At 40.7% G+C, this 22703-nt stretch overlaps 2 protein-coding genes across 6 annotated transcripts in view; both read right to left on the bottom strand.

Annotated features, from left to right (window-relative positions):
- Positions 1-1452: 1452 nt before the first annotated feature.
- Positions 1453-15469, bottom strand: rasl10a (RAS-like, family 10, member A). The gene is made up of 3 exons (XM_044371905.1): positions 15253-15469; positions 5756-5880; positions 1453-3602 (listed from the first exon to the last, which is right to left on the bottom strand). The coding sequence occupies exons 1-3, from the start codon at positions 15466-15468 to the stop codon at positions 3332-3334; spliced, it is 612 nt and encodes a 203-aa protein (XP_044227840.1). The 5' UTR covers position 15469; the 3' UTR covers positions 1453-3331.
- Positions 15470-19382: 3913 nt separating this feature from the next.
- ap1b1 (adaptor related protein complex 1 subunit beta 1) overlaps positions 19383-22703 on the bottom strand; it is a 28064-nt gene continuing 24743 nt past the window's right edge. For all 5 annotated transcript variants that reach the window (XM_044371895.1, XM_044371896.1, XM_044371893.1 and 2 more), the window contains one exon: positions 19383-20955. In XM_044371895.1, coding sequence (XP_044227830.1) covers positions 20881-20955 — 75 coding nt within the window. In that variant the 3' untranslated portion in view covers positions 19383-20880. The remainder of the gene's footprint in view (positions 20956-22703) is intronic.

Raw genomic sequence — 22703 nt, 5'->3', positions numbered from 1 at the left:
AGAGCGCAGAGCTGGGCTGCATAGAAAGGAAGTTTCTTACATGACCTCCATATAATCTGATAAGACCGCCACCAAATCAAACGGTTATTTCCATGACGACCGTGCCAAACAATTTATGGCTGCAGTTTTAGGATGGAGCGGCTCCTAACCTGGTCATTCATGTAGTGCGGGTTTGAGTGGGAATGGCTGCTCTATCGATCCAGGTCTATGATTCAGACCTGCACCACGTGACGTTGTTATCTAAACATTCCTAAACATTTGACATGCGGTTTGGCTGCTGATTTCAACTCTGACACTAGTGAGGTGTGAAGACAGATGAGGGTCGTGATACTTAATGCTAGATGCAACATGAACAACATGAATACAGTCACTGGTTACAGTCGAGTGCACAGTGGTGAAAAGCCTCCAGCACACTTTGACTTTCATTTAGGGTAAAGAAACTTTTTAAAATATTTATAATTTGGGGTCAGATCGGAGGTCAGATGATGAACTGGACATTAATGAGATTCATGTCTGCATTATTCACAAGGCTTGATTACCAACCGTGCAAAGCAGGCAACTAACCTGGCAAAAGCTCTGGTTTACTGCCTTTTGATTTTTGGTCATTTTTGTTTAATTGAAATTTTGTTTGACAGTTTGCATCACTAAATAGAACTAAGGAAACCAAATCTTGAGGCTTGATCCTGTGTCAAAATCTAGTTTTAAGAACTTCATTAAGTTTATATTGTGCACATGTGGTGCACACTCCTCAATAAAATGTGGTTTAATCAAAGCTACCTCAAACCACTGACACACCCACTAACCAACCAACACAGAAAACCGGTGGCAGGTAGCCTAGTATTATTACAGCATATGATCAATAAAGGATACACAATAATCAATAAACTGGACTAGCTTAGTCACAACTGAGCAGATTTCATCCACAGAGGAAGATGGTGAGATGTAGTTGAATGCTCCTGAAAGTAAAGCTTAAGTACAGGTATTTTTGTCAAATATGGGAGCACTGATTGATTTCTCTGTGTCTGGGAGTGAGGAGGTCAGTAGGGCCCCCAGGGGCCTCAAACTGGCCATGATCACCCACTGGGAAAGTGTGCAGAGATGACCTGGGGATCTGAACCATCAGCCAACCATCAAACAGGCTGCACACATTATACGGTATTAGACTCAGTTCTGAAATAAGGAAATAAGTTGTTTAAATATGACGCTCTGCCAACTATGCTAAAATTGGGGAGATCACTAGATGATCATCTAGTTCTGTTGAATAAAATGAAGTATAAAAATCTGAGCAAAAATCCACTACTTGTTCCCATTATGAAGGGGTTCAGTGTGCGATGGCTGATCTGTTGTCAACCTCAGATTTGGCTCCTGATAACATTTCTTAACCACAGGGTGGCAATGTTGCCAAAATGATCACAGTGTGGTGTAAAGGATTGAAAAGTGACCAGACTAAGGTTGCTGTTCTCAAATGCATTTAATAATTCATCATGTGTCAAAAAAAAAAAAACAGAATTACTCACAGTACTAACACAGTAAAAATAAAGTAACGTTTCTGATAAAAAAACTGTAGCCCTTTTTATTCGGAAACGCGCACACAGACAAACTGATGAGAAGTCATGCTACACTCAGTTGCTTTCTAGTATATCTCTGCTACATATTTCTTTTATTTTTTTTCTACTAGAAAAACAAAACAGCTAGTACAGCCATCTGCCCTGATTGTGAACTACATCACCACTACATCTTGGAGAGAATCATGGGCTTGTGCTCTCACATGCCAGTGAAAAACGATCACATTCACTCCACTCAGCTGCTCGTTACAGTGTCAGAAAAACCATGTATTACAAAAATTAAACACAGTATCACATTTTCACATCAGTGCAATAAAACCCTGACCCGTTGGCTCTACCAACAAAAGCATGCAAGTCAATTATTCTATGAATCACTCTTATATACAATAGGTCTGCTTACTTTCAGTGCAGCCATATTCACAAAATACCTAACTAGGTCTAATCAAATGAAAAAAGCAACTGTTAATCTCACAATATTACCAATTAGATACTATTCAGATACGGCTATGAAAGCTTTATTAAGGTTCCCTGTGTGTCTGTAATGTGTCTCATGGGGTGTTTGGTGGACGCTCTGGATCCTTGTCTCTGCAGGATATCTGAGCATGAATGGGTTACTACTGTATGTGAGGCATTTTTAATATAATATGGTGGTATAATTCAGTCAAGACATCCCTGTGGGATTTTATTGCTCCTTCCTAATCCATAGCTTCAACATCTGTCTCTTATCTTGCTACGTCTGTCCTTTGCTCGCCTGAATGTCAGCTATCAAACCTGCCTCTCTCTGTCTCCCTCTCCCTCACTCTTTCTCTCTCTCGCGCACACACACACACACACACACACACACACACACACACACACACAAACACCCACATTGCGTGTACAGTGTCTTGTTTCAGGCTATGCAGCTTCCTGCAGGTCCCCAGTTGCCTGGATTTAATGTATTCGTCAGAAACAGACACTGAGTGGAGGGGGTTAGGGGGGCAGATTAAAGTCCTACAGTACATCATGATAAGGGACTGCAGTATTTTCTGCTGCAAGACAACCTTAAAACACCCTTCATCTGAACAAACCCCTTTTATCTTAGGCCAAGTATGTAACAGGGACAGGAAAAAAAGAAAAATGTTTACAAAATTCATGTAATGAGGACAATGCAGGCTACTTTTTCAAAATCTAAAGAGTAACACCATCTAATTGTATCTATTTGTACATTTTAGGACAATCTCACCAAAAACTAGCTTTTTTTTTGCTATTTATCATTCTGTCTTGTTGACCAGTAACTGCATACCCTCAAATAAGTCCAAATATGTCAGGTATGAGCTTCTGCTGTTGACCTTACTGAATTCAAAAGGAAGACTCGATGATATTGCTGCCTCTCCATTTTGAGTCTCACAAACACAGCTTCTGTCCTGCTATAGCCACAAGAAAACCCTCAAGAAGACTGCTGTGTAATCACAGCCTCAAAATCCTTAACTGTCTAGTTGATATGAGAAAGAATAACTGTGCTATGTCATATTGGCTTTCATCTACTTCCTCTTCTACCTCCTTCCTTGCATCTACACAGAATTTGACCAGGAAGTGGTTGGATGACCATGTGTGAAATTCAGTGTCTTTTACAGCGCAAGAGTCTAATAAACCTCATTATGAAAAATCAGCTCAGTAAAGCAGGAGGCCACGGGGTATATTTCCAGCCATTTAGATAAAAAAAAGTCCTTTTCTCCATCGCCGCTTCACTCCTGAGGTGAAAGGGGTGGAGGGAGCTCTCTGGGTCACATGATGGTGCAGCGATTCCTCTGTAGCGCCCCCTGCAGGCGGATGGAGGTGTGGTTCTGGCGCATGCCCCGCGCCACAGCGATGCCCAGCAGCTCCTTGAATAGCAGGACTACATGCCAGTTAAACTTGGCGGAGCATTCCACATAACCGCACTTCCAGGTCTTCTTCACCAGCACTGACACTGCCCTGCGAGGCATGAAACGCTGCCGCTGCAGATCTCTCTTGTTGCCCACTACCAGGATTGGCACCTCGCTGCTGCTGCCTTCCCTACAGGAACATGTGAGGGGTAAAAAGGACAGTAAACACACGTTATCATCTCAGTGTTTGTCACGGTGGTTGGCCGGGCGTGTGCAAAAATGTCTGTGTGCAGTTTTTCCTTCCTTCTGAGGTGTGTGTGGGCGGTCTGGAGGATTAGAGCTCACAGGCTCAAGGGGCCTCCCACCACACTCTGCAATGACTGGTTTACAGCATTGTAGAGTGTGAAAATGTATGGCAAATCAGAGGTAGGCATAAATTAGTGACTGGATACTTGACGTGTTTGTGATGCATAGCTCTAGTGTTAATGAAAACATTTCTCAGATCAACATCGAGTCCAACCATTTACTGTGATGCCTGGTTGCTTGTGGTTTGGAAATCCAGTCTGATACTCGATGAGAGCCCAACAGTTTACTACAGCAATGTAGAAAATAGTTACTGGAGGAAATCCTGAATTAGATTGTGGAGCAAATACTATGAAGGACAGAAGACTGATTATATAAAAATATATATAATGAAGGTTCTCTGTTTGTTTGGGCACCAAAGCCAGTGGAGTACGTAGCTTTAATCATCGTTTTTCATGAAAAATACTGACAGATGACAATTATTCTATTAGCAACAAAGTCAGCTGAAGTGCACATGTTTAGAGCAGCTGCTTTAACATATGATCCGTTCCACTTAAGATGAATAGGTTTTGGTTTTAGCAAGGTTTCTTGTTGTTACGTCGTGCCTCATCCTCTGACAAGGCCTTGCACACATGCATATTTGCTCATCTGCCTCGACAGATGGACAGATAGCTCAACAGAGAGGAGGACAGAGAGAGAGAAAGAGAGAGAGAGATGAACAGTACAATTCTCAGGCCCTGAGGCAAAAATCTTAGAGATTTGAAAAACCACATCGCAGTAATCATCTCACTTTTCTCCCTTTCACAGGTTGTGCTCACAGAACACATTTAAAAATATCTCCTCACATATCTGCTGGAGTTTGAGTATTTTAGTAGAACAAAACGTACTGTATGTGTGAGTGTGTGTGCATGCATCTGTGTGTGAGAATTGGGAGAAACTATACAGAAAAAACAGAGCGACCCAACACTTGTGAGAGTCTTCACAGGCTTCATGCTAGAGGGCTAAAAAAAAAAAATAGAGCAGAAAAAATATGGTTATTTGGTTTTTTAGCGGATGTCTGCAGAACATTGAGCATTTCAAGTATATATATATAAATATACATATATATACATATATATTGTGTGTGTGTGCCCATCTGAGTAAATAAACAAAGAGCTAATTTCTTTATAGATGACAAAAGCCTTGCCACCCTGTGCTACACCAGCCTCCATTATTCATGATTTCAGTTCATTTACACAGTATCTGTCCCTTCACCACTCTTCCCCTCCTTCCTCCACCTCAGATCATTGTCCTATGATTACACATTTCTCCTGTTTTCCATTCCTGTTGCATTCACCTTTCCTCTCCCAGCTGCTGGTGATAATGGTTTTCTGTCACAGGCCATAAACATTCGTGGTAACACATTTGGAGCCGCAGGAAGGTGGGGATCAACTGTGCAGTGGCAGTTTGGTCATGTTATTGTACAACATAACAGATCAAATGAGGCCACTCATTGTACCTTTCAATATGTAAATATATGCAGGTATGCCAACAAGCGCGTATGATAGAGCAGGTGATGCCTTTTCATTTGTCTTTTGTTAACACTGGTGTTGGCAAATGTATTTTTGGCTCATGTACAGAATGTAAGCCAGCTAAGGGTCTTTGTCCTACTGTATGTTATCTCCATCTTGTTCTTATGCTTTCCTGTCTTCACTGCTGTTCTCTGTCCAACAAAAACAGAAATATCCTAAAACTAATCTTTAAATCACATCTCAGGCGGCTCGCATGCAGCAATGCCAGAAACAAATGTCATTACTAAACTGTCAGGATGCGGGGAAGAGTGCGCCGAATTAAAAGATATCACCACAAGCAGACTATCCATCACTGTCACACTGTCACAAACGTGTAATTGTACGACTTTGCGGCAGGGCTGTGAAATTGCATGCTGTCTACAGACGGGTGAAAAAGTGATGTCATTAGTAGTCACCAATGACGGTTAACAAGCTGTATGTCAGTGGTTGTATGTCCAGCGACTGTCTAAGAGTACGTCATTGACCATACCTGTGCTCCACTATCTGCTGTCTGATCATCTTGACGTATTCAAAGCTCTCCACGCAGCAGATGTCGTACACCAGGATGTAGGCGTTGGCATTGCGAACACCTCTGCAGCGCAAATCCAGCCACTCCTAAATGACAGACACAGAAAAAAAGCTTAGATATGCAAACTTGTGTTTTTATCAAATCGTGCACACAAAACTGAGGTAATATTATTCCCTCATAGGAGTACTATAAGGCTCATACAAACAATTATTATCAATAGGCCTCACAAACATCTTTAATAAACAATTGATCAGTGTACAAAATGTCAGAAAATAGTGAATAATACCCATCATTGTTCCCTGAAGTCCAAGCTAAGACAGACCAACTGTCAGACAGACATCACCATCCATAGTGTCAATGCTACTAGCATGGCTAAAAACCTTAGTTATCTTTTATATCAGGATTTTATTGTGGAGTTTGAGGCAAGAGACAAAGTTCTTTGTATGCAACGCAATGTTATTGTGTATGTGAGAAGTTATGTTCTTTCACCACTGCAATATTTTTTGGTGTCAGAAATCCATGTAGCCTTGGCACTTAACGATTAACGAGCTAACTATACCTTAAACTATTCAGTAATAGCAGAGAGCAGTGAAACAGCATGTCTTTAATTATTCTGAAACACTTTGGCTTAATGTCATAGTTCGCCTGCCTCTGCTGCTTGTCCTCTATAAAAAAAAGAGTCAATGAAGTCTAAGAGCTGGCATGGCTTTGGGAGTCTCACAGCCTTCAACAAAGTCATAAAACATGGTGCCCGGCAGAAAGCACTGTGTCCTAGCTATACATGCTCAAGGACAATGACGGCAGTTACCGCTTATAATAAACAACTTCCCCTTGTGTCAGGGGAGGAAATAGAAACACATACTGTGTAACTTTTGTTGCAACTTGGCTAAGCTTTGTGATTCAGCACACATTCAGTGGGGCAAACAGGAACATTTGTTTGATGCTAATGAGTTTCAAACTGTAATTAAAGCGCGTGGCACAACTGGGTACATTAGCACCTTACTGGGGGACAGTTGCTTCAATAGAAAAACAGTGACCCATTCTTCTATTCAAGCTGTTTCCCCGTGCGCTCACCAACCCACCACCACCACCTTCACTGCCTCTAACAGCATGCAATGAATTTATAAGCATTTGATCTGATAAAAGAGGGAGAGGAAAATAGAGGAACTTCAGGGGGTGGGAAGAAAAGATCTATTGAGGAAAATGAGAAAACAAACGCAGCACTGAGAGAATGTTGAAAAGATGAAAAAGGCAGCAGTGGATCAAGGGATGAGCAGACAGGGTGTCAAAATAACCTCTGGTGTGCCTGGGCACTGCTAATGAAGGGTCTGGAGACTCTGAGACTGTCAGGAACCGAGTTCAGTTCAATTCAATCCAATTTAGTTAGTAAACAGTGGATACTACACTTTGCGCTAACTGCTGTAATACACAGTATGCTGTTCCTAGAGGTTAGGAATTATAATAAAATCATCATGGACAATTTTAAAGGAGTGGTTTGACATTTTGGGAAATACACATATTCACTTTTTTGCCGAGATTTGGATGAATAGATTGATACACTCTCAAGTCTGTATACAAAATATAAAGCTGGAGCCAGTAGCTGGTTAGCTTAGCTTAGCTTAAAGACTGGAAAGAGGGGGAAAAAGCTAGCTTGGCTCTGTCCAAATCTGTCTATCAGAGCCTATAGAGCTCACTAATTAATACATTTTATCTTGTTTGTTTAATCTGGCAAAAAACAAAGTGTAAAAGGCACGTGTTTTGGTTTTATGAGGGATTATGTGCCAGACTATTTCTTGGCTGGGAGCAGTGACTTCTTGTCACTGTGAGATTGGCAGGAAACCAGCGGAGACTCATTAAGTTTGTTTCACCTTGTGACTACAGCATTGTTTGTTTTTAAATTCTGAGCCTGCGATGGGACATTTCAAGCACAGAAAAATATTTCTCGAAGATTTACATTTTTTTTTTCTGTATTCAAACTGTCCCATCCCACAATCAGAATTGAGACACAAATATAATTCCATATGTGACCATAATTCATCTTTGCAGAGGCATTTTCTGTGTGTTTTTTTCATATGTTGTCACGATTTTCAAAGCTGTTCTGTTTGATGTAATAAATAATTTCGCTTTGTGTTTTTGAATGATGCACCTGCACCCTGGGCACAGACAATTTGGCCTCTTTGGAGCTCTGTCTGTTGTATCATGTTGCTTTGAAAACTCAGATATCAAAGTGTTGATTGTCAGCCCTCTTTTCATTTTTATGCTTGTGATTAGCGTTTGAGCTCCTATGACCCACCTTTGTCGCAGTGATTGCGATGGTGATTCATTTGTTACAGTGTTAAAGTACATTGCCATGTGTTGCCTACATTACTTCATCTACCACCTGCAACAGCTTGAAATAGGAATGTGAGAAATCTAATCACAGTGCTCTCCAGGTTGGAGAAAATATGCTTTTTTAAATCAACATACTGTACAGGCAGCCTGTACAATCAGCTGATAATTTGTGACAGGGGAGGCTAAGGGAGCAGGCGATGATCAGTGTAACTTATAATGATGATAACATTAACACATCTGAGTCAGTGACTAATAATTAACTTCATTCAACGAGGTAGAGGGTTTGGTGAGTTTGTGTCTGTGTGAGTGTGAGGGAGAGACAGCTTCACACATCTGCAGGGAGATAAAGAGGGCGATCAGGCAGGGAGACAAACATGTGGCACTAAGATCACTGCTATCAAAAGTGAAAGAAAGGGAGGGAGGGAGGGAACAGCGCCCTGTAAAAGCTGGTAGGAAGTGTGATTATTTTCTCTGTCTCTCTCCAAGTTGAATCAGTTTTCAGGGAGAAGGAGAAACATGTCAGAGACGGTCTGATATCTACTATAATTTCTTCTTATCGCTTCTGTTGAGTGTCCAATACAATTCACTTTCAAAGTTGTGCCTAGCAGGCAAATATCTGAGAAAATATTCACCTGTTTTTGCCAGACAAACAAGAAAATGACAAGACTGTCATAGCAGAGATCATCACAGCTCACCCTCTTGTGATAGTTGAGGCAACTGATGAGGTGAGATGTACACACTGGCTTCAGTTGCAGCTTCACATCCCTGCGGGGCTAAAAATAGAAGCTTGTGTTCTCACCTCATATCTAAGGAAGCCGAGAACGACCGTGCTTGCAATTTGTTTTTTTTTAAATGCTGTTATCTCGAGATCACAAGTTAATTATTTTGTTATCTCGAGAAAATGAGCTTTGTTATCTCAAGATAACCAATGCATGTCATTCCTCCATGCATGTCCATTATGTTGAACCAATGCTACATCTTTAATAGTGCACTCATAGTAGTTATTATAAAATTGAGTGTCAGAAAGGCGCATTCATGGAAGAAGTTAGACTACATAGTAGAATCTCTTATACTAACAAAATACTTAACTAATGTGTGTTTCTATGACAAAATAATATGCATTGTTTTCATTTGGATTTGGTTTATTAATATTGATATGATAAAAACATCTAAATTGTTAGTGGTGTAAAATGAGTCATCATGATAGCCAATGGAGTGCACTATGCAGTGAATGGTTAAGGTTATGTTTATTTATTTAATATCCTGAGGTTTTGAATTATTGTTCACATGAAATGGATGATTCATTCAGGAATTCTCACTTCTGTTGTCAAATACACATAACATATCAGTGTATGGATATGGCTTGAAAATAAAGAATACATAGTGTTAGACATCCAAGAAATATATGACCTCTCAGCCTAGTTATCCAAAGTTCTTTGTTTTCTCGTGAAAACAAGTTGATTATCTTGTTTTCTCGAGATAACAAAATAATTAACTTGTGATCTCAAGATAACATTAAAAAATAGCATTAAAAAAATCATTGCAAGGATTGGCTGTTCTTGGCTTCCATACATATCTCTTTGTAATCCAAGTCCTGTTTTTAAATGTGGAGGTGGGGCTAGAAACAGCTGTTCCACTCTTCTCCATAACCAAACAAAGAACACAGGTAAAACTAAGAAATTAAGACAAGACAGTGCAGCAACACAGAGCTGATGAATTGAAGCGAAATGAATTTAAAATGCATGTGTGGGCATGTTTATTTGTGTGTGCTCTCTGCATGTGAAAGTGTGCTTGTGAGAGCATGAATATGAAGTGTGATGCCACTGTCTGTATTCTCCAGTCGGTCTTCTTAACACTATGCAGAAAAAGAGCATCTCATCCTTCACTCCTCAGGAGCCAAACAGAACACGTTTCCCTGACAACTGCAGGCCGCGGTCAGTTTTTAGCAGGCTATGACAAAGCTGTTGAGTCTCCTCATATTAGGGGAGGCAGCTTAACGGTAATGAGTGGATGTGATGGATCAATACTCAAGCACAGGAGGGAGACCGGTGTAACCTGGTGGGGGAAGGGTGCTGAGCAATTAGAGATATGTCACACATAGGCCACGCTGGCCGATTTGCAATTAAAATCTATTACCTCCCCTCGGGATGAAACTCCCATTACTCAATGACGACCTATGGCAAGACATTTTTAATGGTCTATTGCTGGTTTCACACACAGAATGACAAAAATATTACTTGTACAAGGGATTAAATATGGCAAATTTTGGGAAATATGATCATGAATTGTTGACTTTAATACAGGAGCTAACAAGGATTTTAAGCAGTTTTAAAGGAATCGTAAACACTTATTTGCTTCCTTGCTGAGTTAGATGAGAAGATTAATACTACTCAGTCAGACGCCAGTTAGCTTAGCCTAGCATACAGACTTGAAAAAGGAGGAACGGCTGGCCTAGCTCTGCACAACTGTATCAAAAATAGCCTTCAAGAACCTCCAAAGCTCACTAATTAACATGCTGTATCTTGTTTGTTCAAAAAGTACAAAAACCAAAGTGTAAAAACAATAATTTGTGCTTTTACAAAGGGGTTTATTGAGTTTTCAGTCTTTATGCTAAGCTAACCATCCCCTGGCTCCAGCTTCATATCGAACAGACAAACTCCAAAGTGGCATCGATCTTATCATCTCTCACTCTGGGCAAGAAAGCAAATATTTCCCAAAATGACAAACTATTTATTTAATTATGCTTGTGTACTATATAACAATAATGACAACAACCTCTTGACTTTGTACTACAATGTAAAATTCTCAAAGAACTTCACGACAGAGTCAAGAGGTTGAGATATGTAGCACAACAAGCTAAGCTCTGTAAACGGAACCGTATTGATCACTTTATTAGACCTTGGAGCCATTTCTAAACAAACTACTGTGACCATAATCTTCGGGAGCGAAGGAACATGTCACCCAGTGTAGCGGTGTGGCTCATTTACATGTTTTTAATGGTTTTTGGACAACAATGGAGATCTACAGCTCAGAGGAATCAGATGTATCAGGCTTTGGATACACATACAATAATTGTAAGTAGGATGAGTTCATTGCTGGTTTGGCTCTGCACATGAGATTTGTTGACAATAAGAAAAATCACCAGACTTTTCTTTAAATATAATTTTAAAAGTCACCATGCACCTGTTACTCATGTAACTTTGATACGCAAACACCTAAATGGTTTGTACATCTCCTGACTGCACACATCGTATCTCTACAATGTTTATGAGTGTCAAAATTACACAATGTGTGACATGAAAAGCAATCATTTCCACCCTGTTATTGCAGAGTATATTGACAGAGATAACTGAGAGAAATGTCCAGAGAGCGCAGGGAAAGGAGGACGAGAGGGAGCATTTTGTGTGGGAGGAAGTCATGGGGATAAATTATGGTAAGAACAAGAAAAAATCATTACTGAATCCACTGTCAGGCTTAAATCCATCTGTCACCACACCCTATTGACAAACTGTGACAGATGCTCTGTAAATGCAATACTATCGGCAACAGACACACATAAAGCAAAGCAAACAAATCATTAAACCATGACAGCCTCACAGTAAAATAATAGAAATCTTGCCTTGTCTCCGGCATCAGAAGGGATAAAAATGGCTGTCTACGTAGTTGAAATGGGGTCACAAGTAGCCTGCCAGAATGTTACTCCTCTTCTCTCAAATATAATATGAACTGATAAGAAATTGCCACGCTGCATAAGCATGGAGGCGTACTGACTCACTCTATTCTGCAGCTTATTCATCACAAATTTCAGAGGACATTATAAAACCTCATACTTCAACAATGTCCATTAAACTCTGAGCAACCTCTCTTAATTGACTGCAGCAAATTCCTACTGTCTCCTCTGTTGGTCTTTTATTCCCAGCAGTGTTCTAGCAGGGAACTGTGCTTTAATTCAATTTACTGTGTACTGTGAGTAAATTTCAATCAGATTTCTTTGTGCTGGCACTACTCACTGCTTATTGTGTCCAATGCCCCGAACCTGGGTTGCATTTATCTGCCCACAGGGGTAAATACAGAGATGGGCGGTGAGTCAGAAATGCCCCTTGTCTCATCACTGCTCTTGCTATGAATAGAGGACGTTGCCAGACAAAGCAAGAGAACAGACTTCAGAACAAGCCGGACATGACAAGAGAAGAAGAGAAAAAGTAGAGCAGACTTCGCAGGGTCGTTCCTGAGCAAATGAGTAACCATAAATCTGTCTGATAGAAATGTTGTGGCAGCACTCAGCTAATGGTTTTCTCAGGCTGAACCTTCCACAAAAGGGCCAGACAAAAGGTGACTGCTCACTATGCTACCACTCCGAAATGAGGATGAAATGTTCACACAATGTGATACAACATGTCGCACAAGTGAATGATGAAAGCTGTGTGTGCTTAAAAGCTTTCTCGTGTGACTCAAGGCTTAGGAAACACACACTCACGCTCCCACGTGTAAACTCATGAGACTCATCCTGTCTTATTCCTGTTTTCTGCTCACACCTAGCAGCCTTTTCCCTAATGGGGGTTAAGCACCATTTAACTGAAGACGGAGAAAACTCAATCAGAATGTCTTTACTGGGGGTCTCTGTGGGGAGGTAACAGTGAAGCACACAGCAGACCCCTTAACACCTTCGAACAAAATGTTTAATCTGGTTGAACAGCTACATGTAATTCTAACAGAGGCTTGACAGGATGATCGCTCCGGCCTCGCCGCCTGCCTGTCAGATGTTTTCCATGTTAATGCCGGGCGCTCGGAGCGCACGGTAAACCAGCACTCTGGGAGGCCTCACACTCAAGCTGCTCTCTTTTTGTTTCCTCCTTGGCCTGATCTCATTTTCTCAGTGGCACCTCCTCTGTGTAGATAACAACAGCTGTTCTTAGGAGGGCTATACATGTGACACCGAAGGGGAGAGAAGGAGAGAAATGATCAGCGGCAGCCGTCAGGTGTTGTGTGGCAGCTTGGTGTGGTGACCTTGGAGATTTCTATCTTGAAAGCATCACAGCCTCTCCGCTGAGGCTGCAGTGGACAGCAGTCGAACGCACTTCAAATAGACAGAGGGTTGGAGTGCAGCACGTTGTTTCAATTCTCAACGATTTGTGACATACACAGACATACTTTTTTGGACTTTTTTGGCCAGTAAAGAGAAAAAGAGAAATGTACCAAGAGCCTTTTTGTCTTAAAGAATAGCTTCACAGTCACATTCACATTGAAAGAGTTATTGGTCGAGGCAATTGTTCCCCCTCTCCATATTAGCTGTGAAGAGATCCCGTCCTAAAGTGATTTCAATATAAGTGATGGGAGACAGAATCTGCAGTCCTCGCTCTTTGCAAAGATGTATTCTAAAGTTCGGTTGGAGCTAATAAGAAGCTTCTGCAGTCTTAGTTAGACAAATCAAGTGGTTATCTTCCAAACTTGCAGTCTTTTTGTACCAAAGTCCCTCTAGAGCCGCAGTTAATTAATCAGTTGATCAACAGAAAATTAATTGAATAATAATTTCAGTCCTTTTTTAAGCCAAAATACCAAACATTTGCTGGTTCCAGCTTTTCAAATGTGAGGATTTTATGGTTTTCATTGTCTTCTGTGATGAGAAACTGAATGTTTTTGGGTTTTGGACTATTGTCGGACAAAACAAAACATCTAAAGACATCAACTTTGGCTGTGGGAAATTATATTATTCACTATTTTCTGACATCTCATAGACAAAACAACTAATTGATTAATCTAAAAAAAATATTAGATAGATGAATCAGTAATGAAAAGAATCGTTAGTTGAATTCTTAATTCCCTCTTTCTGTTTCCACTGTTTCCTTGCTGAACTACAGTGGAGGGACAGTAACACAAAGATGGAATTTGGTCCTAAAAAGACCGTAACTTTAGAATATACCTGCTTAATGAGGCTCACTCACACTGTTAAAGCTTCATATTAGCTGTGGCTGAACTTTAAAATACATTTTTGCACAAAATGAGGACTGGCTCCCATCACTTACATCAAAACTGGACTAGAAAGGGATGAATTACAGCATCCATTAGTGCTTTTAATGTAGGCCTACTTTAAAAACCTACCTACCTGCATTTTAATCATATTTGGGGCTTTTCATTCATATCCTGCACTGCGCTGTGGCTGCACTGTATTTTTTCTCCTGTTTTCTATTTTAGCTTATTTTCCATGTAACTCTTTTAAATTCTATTTAAATGTGTCTTTTTATAATGTCTTGTGTTTCTTTTTCATTTTCTTAAATGTTTTGTGTAAAGCACGTTTAATTGCATTGCTGTTGAAAGGTGCTATACAAATAAACTTACCTTGCTTTAACTTACTTACTGTATGTGATTGTTGTTTTAAGAGAGGCTTGAAAAAAATGTGAGCCTGTCTTTTAAAGAAAAACAAAACTTCCAGGGATGAAATGCCACATAAAGACAACCAGAGATGATATTCTTGGCAGGAAGAAAACAAAGCTACAAAACTGGCCACACGTCTTAAACGTTTGGAGCTGCAGTGCATCTCACTGATGATGAACCTGCAATCAGATGTGTCTCCACGTGATAAGGTGTGGCATATGACCCTTGGCCGTGAATGAAAGGGCAGTCTGTTCTATTTTTAAATTGAGAGTTTGACCAGGTGCTGTGGCAGCGCCTGCAGCTATTATTTTCTGTGCATACGAGCCTGATTCAAGCATACTGTTATCAGTTCAGCTGAATATATGTAACACTCAACATTTCTCTCATTAGAAGTCTGTAGGAGACATGCTATGATTAATAAACAACAATATGCAAGCTGGCATTCCTCCCTCATGAGGGGGGTTGAGAAAGAGAGAGAGTTTACAACGTCAAAGTGAAGCTCTCCAAGGCTTTAAGTCAGGTCTCCATAGCAACTAGTAGACTGGGGACATCTGATAGTGATAGGAGAATAAATAAAATTGGTGTTTTTGTCTTTGAGCAATGCCTGTGGCGGTGAACAGACGGGCACTTGTAAAATTAAGTGGAGATTAAATTAATGAGATCTGGATCACCATAAGGGAAGCGGCTCAGCTTTATAAATCATCTAATAAAGTTAAAGCTTTAGGAAGAATCTGCACAGTCCTCAGACATTATACCTGGCTGGAGCTTGATGGAAAGGAGGAGATTGGCGGGACATCCAAAACCTTCAGCTCGTACATGTTCCCGTTCAGTATGACGGAGGGTCTGTACACATATCTGGTCCTGGTCGGCGTGTACACCTCCGAGAAATCGTTATAGATGAACTGGCGGATTATAGAAGTTTTCCCCACTCCGGGAGCACCGATGACTGCGATACTCAGCGTCTCCACCATTCCTGGAGCACGAGTTCAGCACCATGGACAGCGACGACGACAACGACAGATGTGACCCGTCCAGAAACACAGCTGGCCGCCGCTGTTTTGTTGCTGCTCCGGTGGAATTCAATTCCACCGCTGCCCCTTTAACCAAGCAGCCCCTTAATCACCTCCAGCGGGCTCAACTGCGTGCAATTAAAACGAATCGACGAGCGAATAAATCTTGCAACCCGTCGAGCAAGAGAGAGGAAACTTTATCTCCAGGCTGTGGGAGGGGGGGAGCTGTGTGAAAAGAAAGAAACCCACGCAGCTTGGAGGTTGTCAGAAATAAAGCTCAACCATGATCATGCAGATGGAGGGATCTTCGCTGCCTCTGCAATCCAAAGCACAGAGAGAAACTCTTGGTTTTTCAGGGGACATCCCCAGGCGACCCCGTCCCCCGAGAGGAAGCGTAAAAGTCCGTCCTTGTTGTCTCCACATGGGCATAATCACATCCAGGCTAGACTCTGACCTTGCCCGAACGCACAGGAGCCCTCGGTCTCTTCATTGATGATCTCCTCTGCACCTCTCACTCATTTCCACCGATGCACCACCGCCGCGCTCCTCCATCACAGGGAGGACTTGCGCACAGCCGCCAGCCTCGAAAATAAGCTTTCCACGTGTTGTGAAATTGCATGCAAACCCATAATCTTCTTGTTTTTCCTGGTGACAGAAAGATCAATTTACGTGTAGGTGGGTTAAGAGGGAAGAGGCAATCCACACAGCCGGCAGACGCGCGTTTTCTGTAAAGGCATCTGGAGCCTTTTAACTAGCAATGTGCCTCTGCCGTTGGAAAGACATGAGCTCTCTCCCTCCCTCTCTCTTCCTCCCTCTCTCTCTCTCTCTCTCTCTCTGTCTCTCTCTCTGTCTCTCTCTCTCTCTCACTATCCTCTGCCCTGCTCATCCAATAGGATCATGTCGTGAGCAAGGCGTGTGAAAGCTTTGAGCTTCCATGCGCCGCCAATAAACTGCAAAGGAACAAGCCACACACTATCCATCATCTCGGTGTGCGGGTGATGGAGATTCGGCGCAAGACTGAACATCACATCTCTGAGGGGGCGCGACTTATTGGAGAGGGGTAGGGCAGGGGCATGTGTCCCATCAATCACTGCGGCGTGGCAGCAGCACACAGTGGCTACACATCCACTTAGTGACAAGTCTGAGGAATAAACATCGCACATCTTAGAATAACTCGAGATGAGCTTGTAACCTCGGCTTCATCGTCACCAGAAATGATTTTCCAATGTGGTGGCTACTTTTTAATTACTAATGGATTTGTTTATGGTTAATAAATCGTGTACCTCTACTTTATAGATCAGTTATTAGCTATTAATAAGAACAGCTTTTTGGTAGACTTATGTGTTTTTTGGTAATAATGCAGATGTAAATGTGAGTCATTCATTAATAAACACTGACTGGCTTCTTACTTTCTAACAAGCCGTCAGATCCGCAGTTTTAAGTGTTTGTAAGACATTAATAAAGGGTTATTATAACAATGCGTTAAGTCTGAAGATGTTTAAAGGATAAGTTCACAATTTTTCAAGCCTGTCTCGGTCACAGTCAGGTGTTCATATGAAAACTGAAAGAGCTTTTCCTCGCTTTAATCATTCCTCCTGTTCATACTGGCCAATAAAATATCCCTTTCAAATGCGCTTTCAATATAAGTGATCAAGGCCAAAACACAGTGTCCACACAGTCATTTTGTGTAAAAATGCATTTAAAAAGTTTATCTGAAGCTTATATGAGGCTTCATCAGTCTGAGTTATCAAGCAGATATCTGCAACATCTTAGACATCTTCAGTCTTTTTAGCATCAAATTCCCTCTTTGTGTTTCCTCGGACGGTGTTTCCCTGTTGAGCTCCGGTGGAAGTAGAGTAACAAAAAAATAAACTTCGGCACTAAAAAGGCTGTAACGTTGAAAGATATCTACTTGATTTGACTCATTTGGACGGCTGAAGCTTCATATTAGCTTCAGATAAACTTTTAAATACATTTTTTGTAAGTGCATTATGAAGGGATCTTCTAATGGTCAGTATGAACAGGAGGAATTATTATGGCAAGAAAAAATTGTTTCAATGTTCATTTGGGCACCAGACTGCTGTTTTAAGACAGACTTGAAAAATCGTGAATCTGTCCTTTAATAAGTTGTTGATGAATGGATTTTGAACCAGATTCTCTATTATTTTTCAGGCAACATGTTCATTGGAGCAAATGCATTACAGAATCTAAGAAGATAAACACCAACCAAAGAGACAAAGAGACTTTTCACAACCTGGTAACCCAGTCACTCTCCTTAATTATGGCTTATAAGTGATTTAAATTGCATTAGTTAATGACTCATTATCTACTAATAAAGCCATTAGTTATTACTTAAACCCTTTGTAAAGAGTGTCTTATTAGAAAGTGACTTAAAGGCCATAAATGGGGAAATCTACAAAAAGCTGTTTCATACGGCCTTGGCCTAGTTGCAATGAAACGAACATCTTTATGCATCAAAGCAGGAAAATGTAATTTTCTTGAAGTGTGACTTGAATTTATGGGCTTACTCTCAGATCTGTGCATGTGATGGATTTGATGCCATAAAAACGCTCCGTTCTGATGTTCCCTCATGCATTAGTTTTGCCATATATGAATAAATGCATATAGATTCTGTATACTGTAGCAGTTGATCTTTGAAACCTTCAGAAGTTTATGATTGATCTAATATGAAGTGCTGTGGTACACTTTGGACCTCAACTACCACTGAGGACATCGGGCTCATATCCTCTTCTGAGGATTTTGGGGTTTTAGCAAGCTGGTGGGAGTTTACACTCGAGAACGACCTTGTGTTGGATGTTTTAAATGCTGATTCCAGTATATTTTAGACTTAATTTATTTAAATTTGACTACTGCTAGGCCAGCAAATAAATCAATCAATTAAGGATTCAATATCTTCTCATCAGATTTTCATTCTTGGCAGTGTGAAGACATCTTTGAAAAAGAAACAAGGACTTCATGTTGGGAAATAAAAGTACATATAATTGAATAAAATGCAGATAATAGGGGGTTGAAGAATGGGTTAAAGTTAACACTAGCCTTCCCATTGCTTCAGTTTTTTTAAAATCTAGGCTACAGCTCTGGTTAAACTAATAAACACTTTTGAGTGTAAAGAAAACCCCTTCCTTCTTTCTATCAACTGATTTGGAAGTCAATTAACGTGCCTTTAGATAGACTGAGCCTTTACCAGAGCGCAGTGCAGTGGCACCCCCTATTGGAGTGCATTCATAACATGGGATCGATATTATAGATCATTCATTTGTAGAGAAGAGTCTGAAATTTGTCACAACCTTTGGTTAATCACAACACTACACTCCTGCCTGGTCAGTAAGTGTGCATCTTTCAGCAGTCTGACCTTTATCATTCACAGAGGAGCAGGTGTGAGATTAGAGGTGCTTGCGTCGCCCATTAGATAGATGCAGCCGAAATCCTTGTTAAGCTTTCCCAAGCAGCTCGGACTTTAAAAAATCCTGACACCGTTTCAGAGGAGCCACTCTACCTTGAAGATGCACTCGGCTGTGGATAAACCTTCACTCAAAGCTCAAGGTTGAGCACTGAGAGGCTGCTGACTTTGTATGCAAAGCTGTGAAGGCTGGAGCAGAGAGGAGCTGCCCATGAGAGCAAAGGCGTGAACACCTCAAAGGTCATCAATGATTATCAAGTATGAAGGTGTGAAAACAATGCGCACTGGCTTACAGGGACTTTGGGAATGTGGACTTTACAGACCAAATAAAACTGAGATAACGTTTTGCATGTGCTGACATTGAGACTTCCACAAACATAAATTATCTTTGTGCTACATTTTTTAAGCCTTTATCGTTGTCACAGTGTTTAAATAAGTGAAGAGACAGAACATCTGAATTTATCAAGACTTTTAATAGTTCTTTTTCAAATGATGAACATATAATGAACAAAATCATGTCAAAAACATCTGATTAAACATTTGATTTTTTTTTTCTCTTTACAGCATTTCTAATGCATCAGCTGTCACCTCACACAAAGACACACACACACACACACAGAATATACAGCCACCCCTTTTGATAATCTTTAAAAAGGTGTTAGCGTAGGTGCATACATCCTGTAGGGCCGATAAAAAGGGCTTCAGTGCAGTGACTCGTAAAAGGAATCCAATTAATTTGTAGAGTCTGAGGGTAAAACGGGGACAATGGTGTTCTAGCTTTCTTTCCACTGAGACAGAGTCTGCTACATACGCATACACGAATTACTCAGAAGTGTTACATCATAGTTTAGAGTTATTTCACCTAAGCCTTCATCTCAGGTGGCCGTGGTACTCAAAAAGCCGCGATGAGGATACAGACAGAGCAAAGTGGCAGAGAGCTTGAGAGGCGGTCACTGGCGCGGGGAGAAAGCAGCAAATACAAAATCCTCAACACCTGAGGCTCTCTACCAGTCTGCCTGATGCACACTAACAAGACGAGAAACACAAATTAAACAATGGAATGACTAAGAAAGAGAGCAGACCGTGAATAGTCTATAAAATGTCCAGATATTGATGGAAAAATTAAAGAAAAAAAATAAAACACACACTAGCAAACAGTTTCCATGCACACAGCACACGTCAGACATCCTGCTTTCAGGGACAGCAGAGGATCCGACCCCGCTGCTAACCACAGATACTAAAGAAAACTATAAAATGACGAGACAATAATGTAGTTTATACGTATTTATGTATCTCTTCTAAAGGCCCAGACAGCCACTTTCCACTTCACTAAGGCAGAGGAGAGTTAAAGCCTTTTTCTGTCGCATTTAAATTGAAAGTACCCCAAATAAATATGCCGACAGTGTTGATTCACCTGCTGATTGCAGGTGCTAAAAATAGACTCCGATTTGCAGAGAAGTGGGGCTAGATAATGATTAAAGAGCCTCGTGCAGAGGCAACAGTCACGGGAGCACAAGTCATACAGCTGTCTGTCCCGAAAGAATAAAGGTCTACACAGGATGGCTCAGGAAGGAAGAATGGAGGACGTGCTCAGTCTGAAAGTGTTCATTCGGATCATTTAGCAAGTGCTGATGTCACACTTGTTTAAAAAAAAAAAAAAAAAGAACAATAAGAGGGGGCAGGATAAGGTTAGCCAAGAGGATAAATCAGAAATCTCTGCAGAATTGGGGGAAAAATGCATGGACAATGAGCCAAATCAGGCAATAAGTCATTAACCATCCTAATTAAACAGCTGGCTGACATACAGAGCGCAGTCTGCAGGTCCAACACAGCAGGGAAGTGGCTCCCACACTGCATAAGGTTGTAATATGGTCCGTGAGTCAGGTGAGGGCAGGCAGGAGAAAGCGCCGGGAGTCCTTGAGGGTAGCGGCTGGGTCGTCGGCGGGTGTTCTTCAGTTCTTCAGCACTGCCTCGTAGCTCTGGAACACACACTGGGAAACCTCTGGGGCTCTGCACTTCAGAGAGACCTGAGGGAGAGAGGAGGCGAGCAGGGTTGAATATGATTTCACTATCAGGAGAGTCTGTTAAGATAAGAGGGTACAAAATGTCCACTGTGGGATATACAATACAGGGGACAAGTCACAGATAATCCACGGCCCTCCTTCCATGCAAAAATATACATGTTTCAATGTTCATTTGGGCACCTGACTATTGTTTTAAGACAGTCTTGTCCTTTAAGAAAGATGTGAAGCAGAATGAAGTTACTGTCAGTATGTTGGAGTAATTACGGGCTTAGATGATGTACAGTAGCTACTTAGGGTTTAATCTGTAATTTTTTGATCCAAATCTATAATGTGCTATATAATTGAGTATAAATGGCACGACTTCAAAGGAAAAATGAGCCTATAATCATCATCAATCTTCAGAAGAGAAAATCTTTGCATTGAAATACTCTTGTTAATTCAGTTTGAACAGACACACCGACAGAAGCACAAATAAATCAACACACAAGAGAAAATAGTCCCAGCATCTCTGTTCTTTGATGTTAATCTCAGCTGGGAGTAGGTTTACAATCTGATACAGACTCACAAAGTGAGTTTTCCTTCCATCAGCAATCACACTGCAGATGTTATTTACTCAGATTCAGAAACAGGCATTTTACAGCATTAAACACTTAAGTAACAAACCACAACACGATAAATAACTCAGAAAGTAATCCTGAATATTTAAAAATGTTTCACTATTTAATTTCTACACGATCAATACCTGCTGTGCTTTCTCCTTCTGAAAAATTGAACTCTCAATAACCCACACATCTCTCTGAAGTGGAAAAGTCAAGAAAACAACCTGCACTTTTCTTCCCCTGACAGCAAAACACACACACGCACTAAACTGTAGAGCTCCGCCTCTCACTCACAGTGCTGTTCTTTCAGCTCTCATCACTGTTATTTCTTAGAATCGCATTTGATCCACTGGAAAATAGTTTAGAGGTCACAGTGTCAGTTTTCTAAAGATAATCAGTACAGACTCTGTGTGACTGGGCTTGACTGACAGATACAAACAACGCAGCGACATAAGAAAAAGAATCCAAGAATAGCATGTCCAGGGAACGTCTAACAATTCCCTGCTGAGTCTTAAAAATCAGCATTTCTTTTCTGATTTTGGATTTATCGTTTATTTCTTTAATTTTGTTTCCAACCATTTTGGGGCATGAAATGCCTTTTTTTTTTTTTTAGAGAGTAGACAGTAAATTGCGGACAGAAAAAGAGGGGAATGACATGCAACAACCTGGTTGAACATGAACCAGGTATGTTGCGATTACTTGGTCAGCACCTTAAACTCCACAGTCACCAGGACAGCCCCACTGCCTTGACTTTTAAAGGTTCATGTCACTGTACTTTTTCTTTAATTTGTGATTTGTTGGTTTCAACTATAAATTGGTTTTAGCACATCTTGCTGAAGGACTCAGAATCAGTTCTATTAGCCAAATATAAAAGTATACAAAGAAAGTGTCTTGGCGTTTGCTCCTTCAAATGCAACAAAGAAGAATAAAAAATAAAAATAGAGCAAAAGGTAATAAATAATGAAATAAAACACAATAATATTACATTTAAATTAAAAATCCTTTTACAGAATAGAATTATAATAGTTGGGAAATGGGATATAAAACTTGAAATGAAATACGAACTGTGCCATGGAGGAAGAAATGAAGTGTATGAAATATATGGAAGTGATAAGTGCAAAAAATTAAATGTGACGTGTGATAAATAATTCC

This window comes from Thunnus albacares, chromosome 2 (genome assembly GCF_914725855.1).
Source record: "Thunnus albacares chromosome 2, fThuAlb1.1, whole genome shotgun sequence".
In the NCBI taxonomy this organism is placed as follows: Eukaryota; Metazoa; Chordata; class Actinopteri; order Scombriformes; family Scombridae; genus Thunnus; species Thunnus albacares.
The sequence above is the reverse complement of the archived record's forward strand: the minus strand, read 5'-3'. Positions and strand labels throughout refer to the sequence as shown.